This window comes from Lasiodiplodia theobromae (genome assembly GCF_012971845.1).
Source record: "Lasiodiplodia theobromae strain AM2As chromosome Unknown scaffold_9, whole genome shotgun sequence".
Lineage (NCBI taxonomy): Eukaryota > Fungi > Ascomycota > Dothideomycetes > Botryosphaeriales > Botryosphaeriaceae > Lasiodiplodia > Lasiodiplodia theobromae.
In genome coordinates, this window is record NW_023336585.1 from 893587 (window position 1) to 914038 (window position 20452).

A 20452-nucleotide genomic window follows, 5' to 3' on the forward strand; every position below is an offset into this window, starting at 1 on the left:
TGTAGGCTGGGTTGCACAAGTGAAAGTTTTTAATAATTTACTCGCTATTGACAGAGACGCTCTCGTAGGGGAAGGGAAAATTAAGGAGAGATTGTGTGTCTGGCATGCCAATGTGTAAAACGACAGTGCGGTAGAGACAGTGCTAAGCTAGGAATCATGGAAACATGGGAGTGTAGGAAGAGTATGGATAGTATGAACACAGGAAAATACAAGACTTTATCAAGCGTATAGTCTTATCAAAAGTCATCCCTGATATCAAATTAAGATCATTGGAAAACGTCTTTCAGCGGCGCATCCGGTTCGCAGATAGTACCGGGCTCTGGCAAGGTTCCGTCCGCGAAGTATGCCTGGACGGCCTTCTTCTGACAACGTGATGGCTGTTTAAGCGAGCCATGCTGTAAAAGGTAAATTATACGTATTAGCGCTCGATGTAACCCCATGAGCAGGCGGGAAGACACATACCCCGTGGCTGTTGTAATGAAGCAGCACACTTCCCTCAAAAGTCTCGCTCGCATTGCGCGCCGAAACGAGCGGCGTCACAGGGTCGAAGGTGTTGCCAATGACCAACATCGGGTGCCTCGTCCGGACGTTATAGTCGCCCAGATAGCGCTCCTTAGCCTCCATCCGCCATTGCGGGCACGTCAGAGCAAAGAACGCCCACGTATCGCCAACCGCCCTGCTCGTCGGGTATAACCTGTCCTCTATGGTTGGGCGCATTTCTTCCAGGCTGCTAGCGCGTATCGTCTTGTCGGCGCACCAGATTGCATCACGTGCGTCGAGGTTGAGGGCCTCAGGCGTGGAGTCGTCGGCCGACATGCCGTCGAGGACGTTGGGGTTGCGCGTCAAAATACCGTCCAGCAGTGCCGCGAGATCGGGGAATTTGGCCGGGTCGTACAGGTAGTTGAAGATGAAAGAACGTGTCTTGTCGTAGGTGATGAGCCGACCGTTCCACGTGGCGAAAGGATTGTATTTGAGGTCATCCTCGATAAATGCATAGAGCTTAGCCTCAAGATCCGAAGCGCTAATGTTGTTGCGAGCAAGTGGACACTTGTCTGGACCAGCTTCGACGCAGCTGGCGAGGAAGCTGGAGAAGCTCTCATCGACGGCGGCGAACATGTCGATTTCACTGAGAGAGTGATTAGATGATACGGGAAGCAAGAAATGAGTAAGACATACGAGTCGTGCCAGTACTGGTGGATATTTGTGACGCCGTCAATTATCACGCGGTCCATTCTGTCGGGAAACATGGCTGCGGCGGTGGCTCCTAGTACGGTACCGTACGAGATGCCTGCCAGATTTCGCCGTCAGCGCAATCCATGCTCGGGTGAGAGGTTCTCTTTCTTACCCCAATATCTTAGCATTCCGTCTTCGCCAAGCGCGTCCACGATGCGCATCAGATCCCTGGCCACAAATGCAGTACCGAGCAGTTCTCCGATATCCCCTCCCCTATCTTTGCAGATGCCAGCCCGGACACCCATATTGGCCCAAAGCTCACCTAATGTCGTATCGGAAGCATTTCCAGATTCCCGCGGGTATCGTAGATCAACCGATTCGATTTCCGCGGCCGTTTTGTAACACAAGAATTGCATTGTTTTGCCAACTCCTCTGGGTGGACTGTCAGCACTGACCGGCTGATATTAACTTAAACCACTTACCTTGGATCGAAGGAGATGAGATCATGAGATCCTCCAGTGTATCTATAAAATTTAGGTAAATGAATAGAGATTGTCTTCGGGGGCAGCTTCTTACTCGAGAAGCAGTTCGGCTCGCTTAATTAGACCAGATTGTCCCCCACCGCCGGGGCCGCCGGGGTTGAACAGAATGCTCCCCTTAGAGGGCTGATTCGTGGCTCGGACCCTCAAGAGCTCGATATCAAGTGTGGCGGTCGAGTTTGGAGTCGAGTAGTCCAGGGGCACGGTAACGTTGCCACAGTCGACGGGAATGGACGCGTTCAACGTACAAGGACCCCATTGGATTTCTTGTCCTTCAGTTCCATTGTTTGGCAAAGCGTGTGCGCCGATGTAAGCTAGGGCGGTGTAGAAGAGTGCGGTGCGAGCAAGCATGGTCGATGTTGAGATGATGTAGTAATGTTACGTTCATTGAGGTCTGTCTCTTATATACATTCCGACTAGGCGTAGGATTCTGACAACATGTCGGCTTGATATTCGACCGCAGTGCTTCGCCGCAAGCCAAGATGCAGTGGTATGCCTCCAAGGCAGACTGGAGATTGGATCAGCCTAGCATTATTCGAATGCGGCTCCGAGAATCTTGAACGCAGTGCTAGGAGATGGTCAATCAGTTCAAAATCCCTCCAATAGATTGATCTGTTCATCTAGCCTCACGTCATCAAGCCTGGCATAGCCGCTTCAGCGCGCCCCCACAGCAAGTCGATCTTGGCCATTTGGGGATTTCCAGGATCAAGTCAAAGGAACAGGGCAGTTGACGAGTCGGGTGTGTAAGAGGCGGCCAGGCAAGTGATTCCATTAGGTGACTAAGCGCGCACAGATCATGATCGTCACCTACTTGCCTTAAACACATTTCCTACCATGATTGGTCGCTTCCCGTTCTTCTCTCGTGCTTGCTCCATCTATCACTTTCTATTTATTGGTAAATATTATGAGATTGGATCGGTAACACACGTCTATACAAAATAAATAGAAGAAGAAATGATACCGTGGTGGAAGAAAAGAGAAATACCAGGATTTAATCTTGAAGGAAAAGAGAAATAATTGGATCAGAAGAAGAATAAAAAATTTCTAAAGAGGATAAGTGCAGGGCGTGTGTCAGATGCTAATTTCCTATTACTGTGGAAGGTGCGCTGTTCGATAAAGTGGGGCGGAAACCCAGAAGAAAGGTACGGCGGGGAGGTTGGAGGGATTCGCATCCACCACCGTATTCCAGCGTATCTGCAAGACAGCAAAAATATAGAAAATGCTCACCGACGAAGGGCCCAAGCCCATGGAACCCGCCACCCCACCGCCGCCCGAACCCTGGCCCGCCGCTTTTCAACGGCTTTGCCTCCCCCTGCTCATGCATCACCCTCTCTTTACCTCCAACAGTGGGCTTGGGGCGGAGCCGACCGCGCGCGCAGCTATACTGCGGCCAGCGGCTTTCGCGGCAATGAATTCATCCCCTGGCCGCTGTAATTTCAGGCCTACGTCACTTACGACACGTCCTATCGCAGCAGCCAGGGCCGCAAAGACCTCGCCAACAAGCTGTACGACGAGATCGTCCCGGTCTCCTGCGCCCACCCGGCGCGTTTCGACGTCATTTTCATAGGGGTCTATAGATAGTAACGGTAGTAGCACGAACACAGGGGCGAACATTTCGATTCCCGATGACCAGTACCAGCACCAGCAGAAGCAGCAACAGGTTTCAGTATGCATCGAGCACTGCCGTGGCGGGTTGCCTGACCTGAGCCATAAGACTGATCATGCCGCACACGCATGAAGACAAGGATTATCGTATCCACGCCGTATTAGAAGGAGCGTGATGAGCTTGGAATGGTGTTTTTCTACCGCCAACGGAAGAGGAAGCGCGACAAGGAAGAGGACGCGCCGGCAAAAGAGTTGCCCGATACGTGGTATGTGTGGCCGGCCAGACTGTACGCCGAGAACAAGGGCGAGGAGCCAACAGTCTTTTGAAAGAGGTTGGCGAGTCTACGTAACGCCTTGAAGGAATTGGATCGAGGAAGAAGGTGAAACAGAAAGGGGAAGAAGACATGCAGGATTGGTACTTGTCTTACCACAAGATTGAGGCGAAGAGATGGATTCATTCTTGGAGAGAGGTCTACCTGACTTTGGGGATGGTCCACAGGAGGAGAACTTGGAAAGACGCCTGACAGTATTCTGCCACCAACCTCAATATCCCATCTCAAACCAGCTCAATTACATGTAACTTGCAATCCACAAACCAGTACCTGTCGATCCAACGTTGCTCGTCTTGCTGCCGTTCCGAGGTTTGGCACTCACTCTCAAGGCCCAAGTCCGGATTGGCGCTGCCACCTTCGCGACATGTCTCAATGGGACAGGAGATCTCGAAGGTACCCAAACGCTTGAAAGATTTCTTACCCGCAGGCACGACGAGCAAGCCTTTGCTCAACAAATACGTCTCTTTACGAGCATTAGTCCACACATACGTGCTCGTCTCCAAACATCGAAGTTCCTTCTTCTCCTCCTGGATGGACTCCACCTCATCTCTAACATCGCCCCGAATGGTCGCATGATATCCACTGAATCCTCGCAAATTCGCATCCGGACGAATAGAATATGCCGACGCCCGCGCCACACGCCGCACGCGTGCCCTCACAACAAGCGTTGCCGCCGACACAGCGCCAAAGGGTGCATCATCCGAGACCAGCGTCCTCTCGTAGTCTTCAAACTCCAGCCTCCGAACCTCCACGCCGCCGCCATTGTGCCCGGCGAACATGATCAAGCCGTCGATCGACGCCCACGACCACGTCGGTGCTGCGTCGCGCAAGCGGTAGGACGGCCTCGTGCTCCTGACATTGCCCCACGACACGTCCCACGCCAGCTGCTGCGCCAGCCGCGCCTCCCATATTCCAGCACAATACCGCGATCCTCCGAAGCGAGGAGAGAACCGCGCAGCGACTCCAGCCATGGCAGGCAGCTTGTCCGACTGCACGGTCAAGTACCGCTGCGCGAAGCGCTCGACGGCCCACGTCCACTCCTGGTCGAGCTCGTCGGCGCTCAGCTGCGCCAGCTTGCCCGAGTTGAGCAGCCTGAAGCCCGAGTCGTTGTCGTGGCCGCCGTCCTCGTGGACAGCGGTGAAGCACGACCAGCGCACCTTGCGGCGCTCGAAGACGAGGACGCGCGGGGAGAGAAAGTACTCCTGGAAGGTCCAGGCGCGCGCGTCGATGGGCTGCGGGTCGCGGTGCGAGATCATCTGGTCCTTGGTCAGGAAGACGGCGCCGACGGTGCCGTCGATGCAGGGGTAGTCCATCTCGAAGTCGTCTTGAGAAGTGTCGTCGTCGTCGAACATCGAGTCGAGGAAGCCGTCTCTGCAGGTTGCGGCGCACGCGGCTGAGATGGTCACGTACGCCCCGGCGTAGATGTCCTGCATCTTGCCGATCTCGCGCCCCTTGTCCTCGTTGTCGTCCTGGACGATGCAGAGGGAGTCGATCCATAGGTAGGATAGGTTGAGGAGCCGCGCGACGTAGATGGCATCGGTGATTGTTTTGAACGGCGCCAGGGCGTCGTGCGGGATGCCGCTTTCTTGATAATACGCTTGTCGGTTCTCTTTTGTGGTCATGTAGGGCTGGTCACCTCCCCAGCAATAACTTAGCGCGGCATACTGAAGCTTCTCACCAGGTGCGCTATCAACCAGTCGGAAGGCACACTCTTCAGAATCGTTCGAGCCCAGAAACAGCAGACGCCCGGGCATGACGTCCGCTTCCACCACGCAACGTGCATGCTCGCGATCACACTGAACCAGCCATTCCGCCCAGAGGAAATTGGCTTCTCTCCTGCGCTTGACGAGCGGTCTAGAGAGGATATCCTTCGCAGCAGGATTCCCTAGCACATGTCAATTATCGAAAGTCGGTCAAAATAAGTCCGTGAGCTTGTTGCCCGAACTTACCTGCTACCGCGCAAGCGTTCAACTGACCTCCATTCGACCCTTCGCCCTCCCAGTCCCATCTGTAATGAAATCTGGCCAAGTCGCCGTCGTACTTCGCGTCTGCTCGCCAATTGGACCCGAAGGCAAGGCTGAGCCGCAACGTCCCGTCCGAGCGTGCCTCCATGACGCCCGTTTTCAGGTTGGTCAGAGATGCGTTTGAAAGGATCTTGCGGAAGAGCAGGCAACCGCTTTCAGCTCCCTCGGAAAGCCTCTCATAAGAGATGCTGGTTTTGCTTTGGTACGTTTCTTGGTTCGCGCTCGATCGAGCCTGGTGCTGCGGTAGCTCGAAGTGATCGAGGATGATGCGCCGGCAGAACTCGCATGAGTGAGGCGGACGACGATATAGCCGATCCATGAGAACAGGTTCCTGGATTGGCTGTAAATGGGGGATAGGCAGCCCGTGTGCAGAATGACGATGACTTGTGAAATTCCAGACCCCACTTCGCTGGCGTTGACAGGTGTGTCAGCCTCAGCATGGGGGCCACAGCGTAACGGAGCCTCGCTTGTGCAGATCATGTTTTTATCAAAAGAACGTCCATCTTATACATTATTCCGTTTTAGAGTGTAGACAAGAAAGAAATCAGTCAAAAGATGCTTTTCTTCTTGATCAAAACGAAAGGAAGAAAATGATGTTACTATTCGTACACATACATGCGCACGCCCTTCATGGATGCTTGTCCAAAGAGAAATCCAAAAGACGATACTACTGCTCTTCCACAAAACGCTAGGTAAAGGGTATGTTTTACTCAAGACAGACGGACGACCATGATGCGAGTAAAAACGCCGAAGATATGTGCGCAGGCCGAATATGCCCAAGGAACGAAATGTGACAAAGCCAAAGCTTTGCGAAACCCATGCGAACGCCTGATCCCTACTGTACAGAGTAGAGACTAAAATGAATACATGAGAATGCCTCATCGAAGCATATAACTCATATCTGGTAGTCCTGCCACAAACTTCTTCACAGCCTCTTTATCCTGCTCAGCCCAACCGCCCACCGGGCCAGCCTGCGTTTGACTTGCGGCGGCAGCCCCGAGGTCCTGCTGCGAGCTGGCCCGCGACAGCTGGCCAGGCTTAGCCAGAATGTCATCAAACGTCCTAGCAGAACCCGTTGAGTCGCGCGAAGGCTGCAGGATTTGGTCAAACGTAATGGGGGTGGAGCTTGCGCGGTCGGTGCGGGTAGCACCGCCTAGGATAGCGTCAAACGTGATGGTAGGAGCCGTTGAGCTAGGTTCGGGGCTTGGGAGAGGGCTTGGGAGAGGGCTAGACGCCGTGCGGTTGCGTGCAGAGGTGGGTGTAGGCTTATCAAAGATGGAGAAATCCCACGGATCCGAGTTAGTAGCGACAATGTCGATAGGCGCCGGGCGCGAAATCTCCCTCTTCTGCTCCGGCGACGGCGACAGCGATGGTAAGCTGCTGACAGACGGTGAGGTGGGGAGGGTGGAAGAGCGTGCCGGGTTGAGAGGGCTGAGCGGTCGTGGTTGGTTGGTTGGCTTGGGGAGCCAAGCGGTCGTCGACTTCGGTGGGTTTACGCGGGGTGGAGATGCTAGGCCTGACGCAGTTGGCGAAATGGGCATTGTGGCAGATCGAATAGGCGCAGGCACCAATGGGCTTGGTGGATGAGCTCTGGTGGTCTTACTAATGGGCGAGCCGATTGGCGAGATGCTACGCGGAAGACCCCACTGTCCAGATGCAGGAGGTGCAATCACTGGTGAAGATGCTGCGGGCGATTCAACCATCTCGCCCCAGTCGTCGTCATCGTCGATGTCTTGAGGCCTGACACTGGTATTGAGAGGTGCAAGTTTAGTAGTTGGCTTCGACGCTGAAGGTGGCTCCACGGACAAAGTTACGGACGCGGGCTTCCATGGATCCCCCCATGGGTTCTCATCTGGAGACATGACAGCAGGAGACGCCATTGGCGATTCAACAATGCCACCCCAGCTCTTTTCTTCGTGAACGGGACTGTCAGCCTTATGCGGCGCAGGGTTTGTATCGATGGCTGGCAGCTTTGGCGTGGGAGTGACGACCTCTTTAGGAGACAGAGGGCGAACGGCAGTGTCAATGGCGGGCAGCTCCGGTTTCGATGTCAAAGCAGAATCACGGTGGGAAGCGTTTGATTTTGCAGTAGATGGCCTGGCATCGTCCCAAGCATTGTCGAAAGCATTGTCCCACGGATTCGGCTCGTGTTTCCTAAGGGGGATCTCCGGCTCGTGTTCTTTACGAGCTATTTCTGGCTCCGGGTCTGGACCGGGAACCTCGTTCGCCAAGGGGGACTTTGACGCCGTTTTAGCCCAAGGACTCTCCCAAGACGGTAAAGATGAGCTTTTAGGTGGAACGGCGGTGCTATTTGAAACCGCCAAAAAGCTAGAAGTTGACACAGACCTCTTATGATGGAGATCATTGTTCTTCTTCCGTTTAGGCAAGGTGAGCCAGCTCAGCCTCTTCTTCTTTTTCTTCTCGCCAGACTGCGCTTGGTCTTTCTCTTCCGGAGCTGGTTCGACCTTTTCAGGTTCTGGGGGAGCAAACGGATTGTCAAAGGGCGAAGTTATATGGAGAATGTTAGGATCCGACACTGCGCGAGTATGCTGAGGCCTTTGCAGTGTTTGAAGGGCTGACGCTTTCTCCTCGGCTGCCGCTTTCTTGATAGCATCGTGATCCAACTTCCAACCAATGATCTGGTCTTGGGAGTTCTTCACTGGTTTGCAATTGGCCGGAATTTCGACAGGAGGTTGCGGTGGCAGCTCATACGGTGGTGGTTTCTCCGAAGAAGTCCTCGCTGGCTTCCAAGCATCGCCTTCGTCGAGTGAAGGCTTGTGTAAGGAAGCGTCTGGTTCATCGAGGGATTCCCTCGTTGATTTCCAAGCATCTGCTTCCTCGAGGGATCTTTTGGGGGGCTCGAAGGGATCCGTTTCTTCGAGAGACTTCTTTGCAGCGTTCCATGCATCTGCTTCGTCGAGCGTTGTCTTGGCGGGCTCCCAAGAGTCCTCTTCTTCGAAAGATGCCTTTGCGGATCCCCAGGAATTCTCCTCCCTAAAAGAAGGCGCTGCGGGCTTCCAAGCGTCCGCGTCCTCGAAGGAGCTTCTGCTTATTGAGGGGCTCTTTCTCTCATCAAACGATACCTTCACCGGCGGTGCAGATATTGGCATGATCTCTTGAGCTGACGCCTTCTCAGCAAAGGAGCCACCCCACGGATTGTTGCCATCATTTGAGTTAGCAAAGGCCGTTTTCGAGGGTGGAGCCGAAGACGCAGCAGGCTCGTCCGGCTCGTCCACTGCGCTGCTCCAGCTGAACTGGGGAACATCGAGGGCCGCCGAAATTGAAGGTCTTCGCAGAGAAGGCACGGCAAGCGACGCAGGTCTCTGTTTCGTCTCCTCCAAGTCGAAAGTAGCCTTCTTAGGCGTGGTTGCTGCGGAGGCATTGCGTTTGTGCGAATGGAAGGAGAAGACGCTTGAGGCTGGAGAGAACTTGGGCGAATCCCAACCAAACATAGCGCCAGATTTTCCACCAAGCAGTGTGCGGCCGTTGATGCGGTCTTCAGACGCCCATCGCGCTACGACCTGGTTGGTTTCGGCGCGAACGGTAGAGCCTTGCCAACCTACACGCACGTAGTTGTCATGGTCTTTCCCGCTTCCAACTTCATGCAGTGTTTCAAGGCGCGTGAGGCGATACCAAGCCTTCCGGGCGTTCGTCGGCTTGATGGGAGAGTCATCCACCTCTTCTAGCTCCTTGTTGTTGCCAGTAGCTGGGAATAACTGGCCGACGAGGCTCAGATCGGGCGTAAAATCGGCTTTAACGAACGGCCTTGGGCTACTTGGAACATATTCACTCAGGTCCTGCGCTGAGTTGGACCCATTGTTCGGCGATGAAGGTTCAGCATCGACAGGGCTCTCAATGTTGTTGGTAGTTTCGTCTTCGAGGACATCGTCCCCCTCTTCTTCAAAGTCGCCAAAGTCATCATCATCGAATGCATCTTCTTCTGGGCCGTCTTGATGCGAGTCTTCGACGTGTGGATCTTCGACTCGGTCTTCAATTGGGTCTTCATGTGCGTCTTCGACTTGGTCGTCATGTGAGTCTTCGGCTTGGTCTTCATGTGAGTCTTCGACTCGGTGTTCATGTTCGTTCTCAATCGTAATCTCGTTTGTCTCGTCATCGGCCTCTTCGGATGCTTCATTGGGTGCATCCTTGGTGGTGCTGTCCTCTGCAGCGACTGCAGTAGCCTGATGCTCGATCTCGGCTTCGCTCTCGGGCTCCTCTGCGGTCTGTGTCTCCCCAGCGGCCTTATGGTGTCCGAGTTCACCGGTCGCGGTCACGCTCTGCGGCCCGACATCGTCTTCGAAGGAGGTTCTTGTAGAAGCGGACAGGCCATCGCCGTGGCTGGCTTCCGAGGGCGAGGTCGAAGGGCGGGTAGAGAGGCCGCTCTCAAACTCGTCGGAGTGGGGTCTAGTTGCAGGTGGAGTGGAAGGGTCGAGAGCGGCGTAGGCACCGCCGTCGGGCCCGATGGTGGTGCCAGAATCCGAGGAATCAATTTCGTGAGTCGTGGGAGTAACGGGCGCTGCCCCTGATTCTTCAAACTCGTCGGGCGTGGTTTCGTGAAACGAGGACTCAGAGGACGCGTCGCTCGTTGCTTCTTCCGCGGGCGGCGGGGTCTCGGCTTCGACGGTGGCGGCCTGCGTCTGCGTCGGCGCGGGCATGTCTTCGTGGATATCGCCATGCTTGTCAGCGTCCGCGTCCCATAGCGGAGCGTCAGCAGGCGCGGCAGGCTTCAGCGGCGCGACGGGCTCGTCGCGGGCAGAAGCCCACACGTCGTGGGAATCGGGCTCGCTCCATTTCTGCTGGTCCTCGAAGAAGCCGCTCAGTACGGGTGTAACGACGCGTTCCTTGCTTTGGCGGTCGGCGAGGATGTGCACATCGATGGCCGGGGGATGCTTCGGAGCCGCATCGTCCTGCCATGGGTCGCCCCAGTCGTCCATGATCTCGCGGCGTACGGGCGGCAAATCTGGGTGCTCATTGGGCTGAGTTGAGCATTGCCGGAGAAGCTGTTGCAAGGGAGCAGCAGCCCCAAGTAAGTTTGGTCGACGCGAAAGAAAGGTGTTCCTGAGCAAGCGGTGTACCTCTTGCGGATTGGCGCAGCTAGGCTTCGGCTCGGGCACTGCATTCGACCGCCAGCCGGCGGATCCATGGTTGCAGTTCCCTTATCAACGGAGCGACCTCGGCTGCGCAGCCTGCAACGCACCACCAGCCAGTCAAAAGCAGTTCCCCTGGTGAGGGCCTTCTCCACGGCCATGGTCAGTCCTCTTGCGTATTCGCTGGCCAACGCAGCAATGAGCTGGCAGTACCGTTCGAACGTAACGTCTGCGAACTCTGCCTGGGTGGACCTCTAGTGCGGCCTGACACGGTCCAAGCTCGTTGCGCATCGCCATCATGTGAGGCAATGGTTCCGCGCTATTGAAATCCAGCAAGCGACCGCTTCCATTCAAGAGTGAAAGTCGGATGCACATTTACAAAAGCCCATATGGGTGACCGTCTACTAAAGCTTTAGAGAAATGCGAAACCTTATTGAATTCATCTTGCCCGGCTCGCCGATCCCGATCGACCGACTACATTTGTGTCCATCCCACGATTATTTCGGTCTTCAGCACTTGCGCGATGAGTTTTGAAAACATCGCCCGTGTTGTCCTTGAGGACTCTGGCATAGGAAATATATTCCGGGCTTTTATGGGAGAAAAAGCGGCCACCTAACAGCGATCAGTGGGCGGATACGTAACGATTAAGTTGGACTCCACCTCGGAAGCGGCGGAAGGTTATTACTTAACCTTCTGCAAGCGCACGCAATGTGGTGTTTTGCATCCGTATTCGTGCTATGTTTACCCTCCAATGAAGTCTTAGCGCGCTGCCCCGCGGTGTTCCCCACGTTTCTCCTGCGTCCAGCCACGAGACCCTTGAAATGATGACGACAGATGGCGTCCGCAAGCTCCTCGGATGTTCGTCCATTGGCCATGCGGGGATCCCTCTCAACCGGCTATCTCGGTCGAATGCGACGTCGTGTTTTCCACAACAACGAACCCAAGCATGCCGCACAAATCTCCCTTTCAATTTCAAATTCCCGCCTGCAACATCCTGGACTACCTTTTCTCCGAGTCCGAGCCCTCGGAGGAACCGATCTGGATAGATGCGGAGAACACAAAGCTCTCTCTGTCCCCCAAACAGCTGCTGCTATGGGTGAAACGATTGGGCCTAGGGCTCCAGAAGCTGGGGCTAAATCGCGGAGACGTGGTCATGGTGCATTCGCCTAATCACATATTCGTTCCCGTGGCGTATTGTGGTATAGCTGGCGCTGGCCTCATCTTTAGTGGATGCAACCCAGCATGTAGTACAGAAGGTTTGATTCACCTCTCTTTTGGATGAGTGTCCAGTCTGGCTTCTTGTTGATCCAGTATGTTCATCGCATACTATTTGAATTGGTTGGTGGTGATGACGCATGAGTTCAAATTGAATGGTCCAACAGTAAAGAAGAACAGCAGAACCACGGGTGCGGCAATTGGTCAAAACAAGATCTCTCTCTTCATGCCCTCGTCAGTAGCTCGAAGCTCACCCTTGCACCGACTATCTCCACAATTTTCTCATACGGCGACAATGGGCCGCCGAAATACCTCTGCTTTCAATCAAGGATCTAACTTTCGAGAATAGAGATTGTCTACCAAATCGAAAACACAGAAACCAAAGTCATCCTCGTAGACCCAACGCTTCTCACTACCCTCCTGCAAGCTGCTTCCAAAACCAACTTCCCTCACGACCGCATCTTCCTCTTCTCCGATACCGAATGCTCACCTCAGCGCTCTCTCTCCGATTGGCGCTCCATCCTGCCACCACCCTCAGCAGCGTCAACCTGGAACTGGCCGCGCCTCTCCCCTCAACACGCGCGCACAACCTCCGCCGTCCTCAACTACTCGAGCGGCACGACCGGCCTCCCGAAAGGCGTCATGATAACGCACCAGAACATCATCGCCAACACCGCACAATCCCTCTACATGCGGGACCTCGAGCAACCCTACACCGCATCCACCCGCCCACCGGAGCGCTGGCTCGGCTTCCTCCCTCTCTACCACGCCTACGGCCAACTCTGGTCCATCAGCGCCGCCGCCAAAACCCTGACACCCACCTTCTTCATGCGCGGCAGCCCCTTCTCCTACCCAACCTTCCTCCGCCACATCTCCACGCACCGCATCACGCACCTGCAGACGGCGCCGCCCGTCGTCGTCATGCTGGCCAAGCGGCCCGAGACGCGCGATCATGACGTTAGTAGCCTCCGCAACATCCTCTGCGGCGCCGCCCCGCTATCCGCCGAGCTGCAGAACGAGGTCGCCGACCGGTTTGGCGTCCGGATCGTGCAGACGTGGGGCATGACGGAGCTGACGTGCTCGGCCATGCACGTGCCGGGCGGCCGTGATGATAGGTCGGGGAGCGTGGGGTATGCGGATCCGAATTGCGAGGTCAAGCTTGTTGATGACGAGGGGAAGGAGGTGGGTGTGGAAGAGAGGGGCGAGGTCTGCGTGAGGGGTCCGAACGTTTGTTTGGGGTATTGGCGGAATGAAAGGGCGACGAGGGAGGCTTTCGATGAGGAGGGATTTCTGAGGACGGGTGATGTGGCGGTTAGGGATGAGGGGGGGAGATACTGGATCGTGGATCGGAAGAAGGAGTTGATCAAGGTTGGTTGTATTTCCATTAGGTATAGGGCTTTCCATTTGCTCCTGTTGCTGACAATAATTTTTCTCGTGCAGGTGAAGGGCTTCCAAGTTGCTCCGGCAGAGATGGAGGCGGTACTTCTGGAGCACGAGGCTGTTGCCGATGCAGCTGTCGTTGGAATACAATTGTAAGTCACACCTTGCACATTGGTTTTGACCCTCGACCATGGCTTCCTGACACCCCAATGAATAGCGATCACGAAGAACTTCCGCGTGCCTATGTTGTTCTCAAAGAACACTACAAGAGTGGTCAGGTCTCGGAGGAAGACGTTACCTCATGGACAGCCAGCCGCGTAGCTAAATACAAGCAGCTGCTTGGTGGAGTCATGTTCGTTGATGAGGTGCCAAAATCACCTTCTGGCAAAATACAGCGCAAGATTATAAGAGAGTGGGCTAAAAGGGATGCGCAGACCTTGGAGAAAAGAAACGTTAGGGCTAAGTTGTAGAACTTATGTATTTTTCGGTTTATTTGGTATCATATACATTCACATTCCGAGAATTGGAGGTCTTCGCAGGTAAAGCTACAGTACAACAGCAGTCGGGCGGGCGGATAGCATTTTACAGCTGAAAAGAAAAACCTACACTTCCTGGTCCGACGCAATACCATGATCATTCTCACTAGATAAAACCAAACCTCTCATTCCTACATTGGATTCTATGAAAACAAAATAAGCTGGCGGCATGCTCACATAAGTTCTTGCAGTTCACATTACAGCTGTTTCACTGTGCACGGACCTGACAGCGTTGATGTGAGATCACCTCCTGTCTATTTGATTTCTCTCGTGCCACAACTATGGAAGACCCGCAATAACCCATCTTGTGTAATCTCTGCTTTCCGGGCTGGGCTGCATGCGGTCCCAAGCGTTGTGCAAGGTTTGGTGCATAGCATAGCCTAGATCTTTCATCTTGAGAACAGACCTCCCAGAGGTCAACGATGCTCATGCGCGCGTGACCGGTTGAAGTTTGAAGCTCATCAAACACCCTCTTGACCGATGAAACCATGCATCTCGTCGGATAGTTCCGTTTCGCCACCCTTCTTGAGTGCTTGCTGTTGCAACATTAGCAACAACGCGCTGTGAACCCTCGATTGCTCGATTTAATCGCGGAAAAAGTAACAAAATCACCATGACTGTTATGCATTGAATTCCATCACAGGCTCAAATAATCTCAATAGTTTTTTACCCTGGTTCATGTGGCTGCAGGGCGACATCACAAAGACGTCACGAAAACATGACCACCCGGAAATGGCACAAGTTTCAGAGTACGACATTTCCGGCTATCTAGCATATTTTATGCAAAAATGTATTGTCTAGCACGGCGAAAGCCGCGATGCAAGGGAGAATCTATGCTGTCTCCAAATTTCCCTTCTTGTTGGCATATAATCACCTCCCAAATTGGTGCCTGTAGAGCACCCTGGTAGAAGTGAGGTCCGGAAATATCACTTTGAATTAGTCTTCGCTCGCTGGCGGTGTGATGCTGGTAGTATCATCCAAATCTTTTGCGCCGAATTTGCTCGCTGGCGTACCACTGAGCCAAGGGAAGTGCCGTGCATCATGCACTGTGGACCAAGAGCCCTAATCTCTCACCGCTGGTGACTTGTCTGTACGCCTGGACATCCATAATCAAGTCTGGCACGGTCAATCATCGTCACCTTGACCGTCACTGCCCTCGTCGTAATCCATAGGGCCCATTAGATCATCCAGGCCATTATCCTCATCCCCATCAGAATCTTCTTCATCACTGGCGACAATAACAGTCATATCGCCGTCCTCCAAATCTTCGTCCATTTCTGAATCATCTTGTTCAGTACCATCTTGTGCTGATGGAGAATCCTCATCAGCTTTTCGGAGATGACCATCCATATTGCCGTATCTGCTTGGAGTGGCCATGATAGAGTCGGACTGCTGGCTGGGGGCGTCCAAGTCTGCCATATCAACGTCCGCATTCTCAGTCCCCTGGTCTTTTCGCCAAATGCGGAAGTTCTGTTTGGCTAGATTACGGATATCGGCCAGCATTTTGTATTCTTTCTCCGACACTGTCGAATCCCGGCCAACTGACGTCTGCTGGAGGTTTTCGGGTGTAATCAGATCCGGGAAGTCGACGATCCGCTTGTAATCCTCATCTCTGGGTGTGCCGCCCTCCCTAACGATGTTGATCTTGTCACGCATGAGGACTTTGACCTTTGCCCAGGTGCCATTGAGATACCATCCATCCGATTTGATCTACTCGATGTGTCATTAGTTTGATCAAGCATGTTTTGATATTACTTACGTTGCATTCGGTACGCAATTTGTCGGTGTCAAGAATTCGGCGGAGCTGTGGATCCGTGATATCGCATGTCTGCCAGACTTTACCGTCTGGTGTGAGTGATTTGCCGTCGAAAATGTGCGTGGTCAGCTTCATGTTCCTCGGCTTTGCTTCCCTACGCCAAACATTTCGCGCGTCCATCCACTTATTCGGATCTTCACTTGATTCCTTCTTGGACGGGATGACGATCTTGAACATGAGCGTCTGATAATGTCGATACTTGGGATCCTTTCGGGGGTCTACTCCAAATCTGATGAGCGTATCACGCCAAGGGCCGGACTTGAAGGAATAGCCGACGTAGGCAAATGAACTTCGAATTGAATCGTCAGTTGGGGCTTCAATGTGGTTGGAAAGATAGCGTCTCGTCATGATAGGCCGCTCTTCGAGAAGCTTGCGCATGTTGGCAATCGTGTCGCGGATATGGGGCTCCAGTGACTCCTCAGGCGGGAGAGGGACTGGAGACTCGTACAAGATGTTTTCGGCGTCAATATCCACAGAGTGCATGATGAACTTGCGACTGGCAGTTGGATTATACATGATCTGCCGGCCTTGCTCGTCTTGTAGAATCTTGACAGCCGGATTTTGGCGGTACGAGTAGTTGTAGGGCACCTCTATCATGGAGAACTGGGCGGACGGGCCAATGTCCGGCTCTGGATGATTACCTCGCTCATCACTCAGTTTGAAGTTCTTGAGTTTTGGATACTGAAAAGGCAAAAACGTCTCGCGCAGCATGTTTCCGAGGGGGAGTGTGGAGGTGGCATATTGGAAGTCAGGCAGCTGGCGGAAACGGTGGTTCTCCTGCGCCAACCCCACGGGCTGAACGCTGTAGTTGTCAGGGTTGTCGCGCAGACTTTGCAAGAGGACCTGCGCGTCTGCATGCGGTGGTTCGGATGCTTCTGGCGCATCTAGCCACGGCCCATCTGAGCCTCTTTTACGCTTCCTGCCGGTCCGCTTGGGGAGAGAGACGCGCAGCAGCAAATTCTGCGTCTTGGTGAAGCTGGACATGACGGGCTTGGCCATGGGGTCATTGGGCCGAAGTGAGGCGCCAATGGTTTTGTCACGGTCCTTGGTGTTGAGGAACTAGAGAGGTCAGGTGGGCCTAGGGCGGTAGCAAGCGGAGGGCCTACCTTGTCCAACACAACGCGGCCACCCAGCGACTTGATGCCATTGTCAATGTTCTTGACAATGCACGGGTGCTCGATACTCACCACGGCGTCGGACGGCACGAGCAGGGCGGGCGACGGGACGTCGGGGCCAGGCTGCTGGAGCCGCAACGGCGCCGGGGGCGGGTCGTACAGGCGGCCAACGTCGTCGTCTTCCATGGGGGCGGCGAGCAGGCGCGGCGTGTGCTGGCGGGATCGTGCAGGCGCGGGTGATGCACTGCTGGGCGGCGGATTTTACATATTTCTGGAAGCAAGCCCCGCCTTTACGCACTAGCGCGGAGCCCTTGGTCCAAGCGGGCGTCCAACTGCTCAGATCACCTCCTTCGACGACTTGTTACAGCGAGCGCCAGCACACGCCTTCCACCACGTCCCTTCTCGCGGTCTGCCTCATCCTGCGAACCTCAGCCCGTCCCTCGCCTGCTGGAGCTCCGTCACTCACGGCCCCGACCCGCCCTGCGTTGGCGCCCCCCCGCCCGCGTTGCTGTCGACCTCATCGCATCGCCCGCGCCTGGAGCTCACCTTCGCAGCCGCAACACTCCCTCCTCCCGCGCCTGTGCCTCGCTCCATGCCTGTCGGATTGCCATAATCCCGTCTCGCATCTGACGCAACCCCGGCGCCCGTCGCTCCGCCGCGAGACCAAGCTGGTTTTCGGCGAGGCCAGTGTCGCGCTTCGAGTCCTTTGACCTGGAACGCCGTCTGGAACCTCCGCACCTCCTTCTGCTCCCCCAGACCAACCCTCGCATCTCGCAGCGCAACTGCGCCCCGTCTACATGACCATGAAAGGTTTTCGCCAGAGAGTGGTAAGTGTGCACCAATTCCTCGCCGGCAGCCTGCACTGCTGCCCGACACGGCGCCGCGTCACCCGTGTCCTTGCTAAAGGCGCCGCAGACCGACAAGCTGCGCGCCCACGACTCCAACAAGTCATCAAAGAAAAAGGACCAGTCGGGTACCTCTTCACCGTCGCAGGCCAACTCGGGCACTCACTCCCCTGCCGGCTCCGCGCACGCTACGCCTACCTCCTCGCAGACCCAACTCCCTATCAACAAGCCGCTCCCGTCGAATGACAATTCCGCCGCACCTGCTGGCCTCGGCGGCCCTGCGCAGTCATCTCAGCCTGGTGTGCCCAATTCGCTTGCGCCTGGAGTACAATACATGAGTGGTCAGCCTCACATGGCTCAGGGAGCAGGCAACGGTATGCCTGGCGCGGCGCCAGGGACGCCGAACCGCGGAGGCCAGCATCTGGCACCGAGTGTTGTCATCAGCCCCAGCGCACCTGTAAGTACCCATGTCTCACATCCCGCCACACACCAACCCCAACCCGGCGCACCGCACCCTTGACCCACCCTTCGCTTGCTTCTCGACAATGAACCTCACTGACCTGCTCTGACTTAGCACGTACCCCCTCCCGGAGCCGCCGAGACGATGCCTGGAGATCTGCTCCCCCCCAAGGCCGGCAGCAAGTCGAACCTCTTCGATCGCTTGCAGACCACCCCTAAAGATGTTGCTGAGGGAATTCGCACGCCCAAGCGGCAGCACTCTTCGCGTTTCGACATCTCCGACCAGAGCAAACGCGAATTGGAGAAGCTCCCTGGGTTCCACGAGGTCGCACCCAACAAGCGGGAGGAACTCTTCATGCAGAAAATCGATCAATGCAACATCATCTTCGACTTCAATGACGCCAGTGGAGATATGAAGTCCAAGGAAATCAAGCGCCTGGCCCTGCACGAGTTGCTCGATTACGTCGCCAACAACAGACAAGTCATCACGGAGCGCATGTATCCTCGTGTCGTCGAAATGTTCGCCAAGAATCTCTTCCGCCCTATCCCTCCGCCCATGAATCCCCAAGGCGAGGCCTTCGACCCCGAGGAGGATGAGCCCGTTCTTGAAGTTGCTTGGCCGCACATTCAAGTTGTCTATGAGTTCTTCCTGCGCTTCATCGAGAGCCAGGATTTCAACACCAACATCGCTAAGCAATACATCGACCACGGGTTCGTTCTTCAGGTATGTGAAAAATTCTTAAAAGTATGAAGAGCCACTTGATCTAACTTAGCGCCCAATCGTTCAGCTGCTCGAGCTATTCGACTCCGAGGATCCCAGAGAGCGCGATTTCCTCAAGACCACCCTTCACCGCATTTACGGCAAATTCCTCAACCTCCGATCCTACATTCGGAGATCGATCAACAACGTATTCTTCCAGTTCATCTACGAGACTGAGCGCTTCAATGGTATCGCGGAATTGCTGGAAATTCTCGGGTCTATTATCAACGGCTTCGCTCTGCCGCTCAAGGAAGAGCATAAGCTCTTCTTGACCCGTGTTCTGATTCCTCTTCACAAGGTGAAGAGTCTTAGCATGTATCACCCGCAGTTGGCCTACTGTATTGTCCAGTTTTTGGAAAAGGATGCTGCTTTGACCGAGGAGGTTTGTTACGTGTCCGATCCAAGATTTGGGAGACCCTGCTGATCATTTCCCAGGTCGTGCTCGGCCTCCTCCGTTACTGGCCTAAGGTGAACAGCACCAAGGAGGTAATGTTCTTGAACGAGGTTGAAGATATCTTCGAGGTCATGGATCCTGCGGAGTTTGCCAAGGTCCAGGAACCGCTGTTCAGCCAGCTGGCCAAGTCCGTTGCCAGCCCTCACTTCCAGGTAAATATCTGCGTTAATTTCTCCACCACTTATTTGTTAATGTAGCCGCAGGTCGCCGAACGGGCTCTTTACTTCTGGAACAACGAATACTTCTGCAACCTTGTCAGCGACAACGTTGAGGTCATCCTCCCGATCATGTTCGCTCCTCTCTACGAAAATTCCAAGGGCCACTGGAACAGGTATGCACTCAGGCTCCGACGATCATCCACCATGGCACTCTGCTAATCAAAACTAGGACTATTCACGGCATGGTGTACAATGCTATGAAGCTCTTCATGGAGGTCAATCCGCAGCTCTTTGACGAGTGCTCCCACGAATACGCAGAGAAGCAGCAGAACGCGCAATCGGAAGAGCAGGCTCGTAAGCAACGCTGGGATAAGCTCGCCGAACTGGCCGCGGCGAGGAAGACCGGCTCGGTGGATGCCAAGGCACCGCTCCCCTCCACTGGATCCAAGGTTGGATCTCCCATGCGTACGGACGACCAGGACCCCTTGAGCCAGGACAGCCAACGCAGGTTAGAGGCCTTGCGGCTTCAAGACGACGCCATGTCTAACAGGGAGCGAAGGCCCAAGGACTACGCGGTACGTTAGTCTGTCTCAAGTACGATGCACTTCTGGAGCGCTTCACTTCACTTCACACGACCGCTTTGTACACACCACCTTTAGAACAGTCTAGAAAACCTTTCCGTTCTTACGCCGCGCTTGTACGGATGCGAAGTCATGTACAGACCGACTCTGTGATCTCTCTTCTCTTGAGGGTCGGGACGGACGAACTAACCGCCCGCTTGGAATAGAGGCGTCACCATCACTCCGCGTCAGCAGATGAAAGCAGGCGGTCTGGTCGACCTCGCAGCAACAGCAGGCCACACTCTGCTGGTGGCTCAGCACCCAATTCGCGCACGAACTCCAGCAGCAGCGTAAAGAAAGTTGGCTAGAGACGGCGCAAATGGCGATTCTTTGT

The 20452-nt window shown here is 54.8% G+C and overlaps 6 protein-coding genes across 6 annotated transcripts; 2 read left to right on the plus strand and 4 right to left on the minus strand.

The window, feature by feature from the left end:
* Nucleotides 1–266: 266 nt before the first annotated feature.
* Nucleotides 267–2063, minus strand: LTHEOB_3685 (uncharacterized protein; the record flags this gene model as incomplete). Its single annotated transcript, XM_035512635.1, has 6 exons — nt 267–395; nt 463–1126; nt 1177–1288; nt 1346–1605; nt 1656–1697; nt 1750–2063. The coding sequence occupies 6 exons, from the start codon at nt 2061–2063 to the stop codon at nt 267–269; spliced, it is 1521 nt and encodes a 506-aa protein (XP_035362773.1).
* Nucleotides 2064–3873: 1810 nt separating this feature from the next.
* On the minus strand, nt 3874–5761 carry LTHEOB_3686 (Het domain-containing protein; the record flags this gene model as incomplete). The annotated part of the gene is made up of 2 exons (XM_035512636.1): nt 3874–5534; nt 5599–5761. 2 exons carry the CDS (start codon nt 5759–5761, stop codon nt 3874–3876), a joined length of 1824 nt encoding a protein of 607 aa, XP_035362774.1.
* A 790-nt stretch (nt 5762–6551) lies between these two features.
* Nucleotides 6552–10607, minus strand: LTHEOB_3687 (uncharacterized protein; the record flags this gene model as incomplete). Its single annotated transcript, XM_035512637.1, has 1 exon — nt 6552–10607. One exon carries the CDS (start codon nt 10605–10607, stop codon nt 6552–6554), a length of 4056 nt encoding a protein of 1351 aa, XP_035362775.1.
* A 1099-nt stretch (nt 10608–11706) lies between these two features.
* LTHEOB_3688 (4-coumarate-ligase) lies at nt 11707–13825 on the plus strand (the record flags this gene model as incomplete). Its single annotated transcript, XM_035512638.1, has 4 exons — nt 11707–11959; nt 12325–13343; nt 13416–13507; nt 13573–13825. The coding sequence occupies 4 exons, from the start codon at nt 11707–11709 to the stop codon at nt 13823–13825; spliced, it is 1617 nt and encodes a 538-aa protein (XP_035362776.1).
* Nucleotides 13826–15016: 1191 nt separating this feature from the next.
* LTHEOB_3689 (RNA polymerase iii transcription factor) lies at nt 15017–17008 on the minus strand (the record flags this gene model as incomplete). The annotated part of the gene is made up of 3 exons (XM_035512639.1): nt 15017–15601; nt 15651–16766; nt 16814–17008. The coding sequence occupies 3 exons, from the start codon at nt 17006–17008 to the stop codon at nt 15017–15019; spliced, it is 1896 nt and encodes a 631-aa protein (XP_035362777.1).
* A 611-nt stretch (nt 17009–17619) lies between these two features.
* LTHEOB_3690 (Serine threonine protein kinase) lies at nt 17620–20232 on the plus strand (the record flags this gene model as incomplete). The annotated part of the gene is made up of 8 exons (XM_035512641.1): nt 17620–17649; nt 17738–18124; nt 18242–18850; nt 18915–19268; nt 19322–19492; nt 19544–19671; nt 19728–20073; nt 20158–20232. The coding sequence occupies 8 exons, from the start codon at nt 17620–17622 to the stop codon at nt 20230–20232; spliced, it is 2100 nt and encodes a 699-aa protein (XP_035362778.1).
* Nucleotides 20233–20452: the final 220 nt, after the last annotated feature.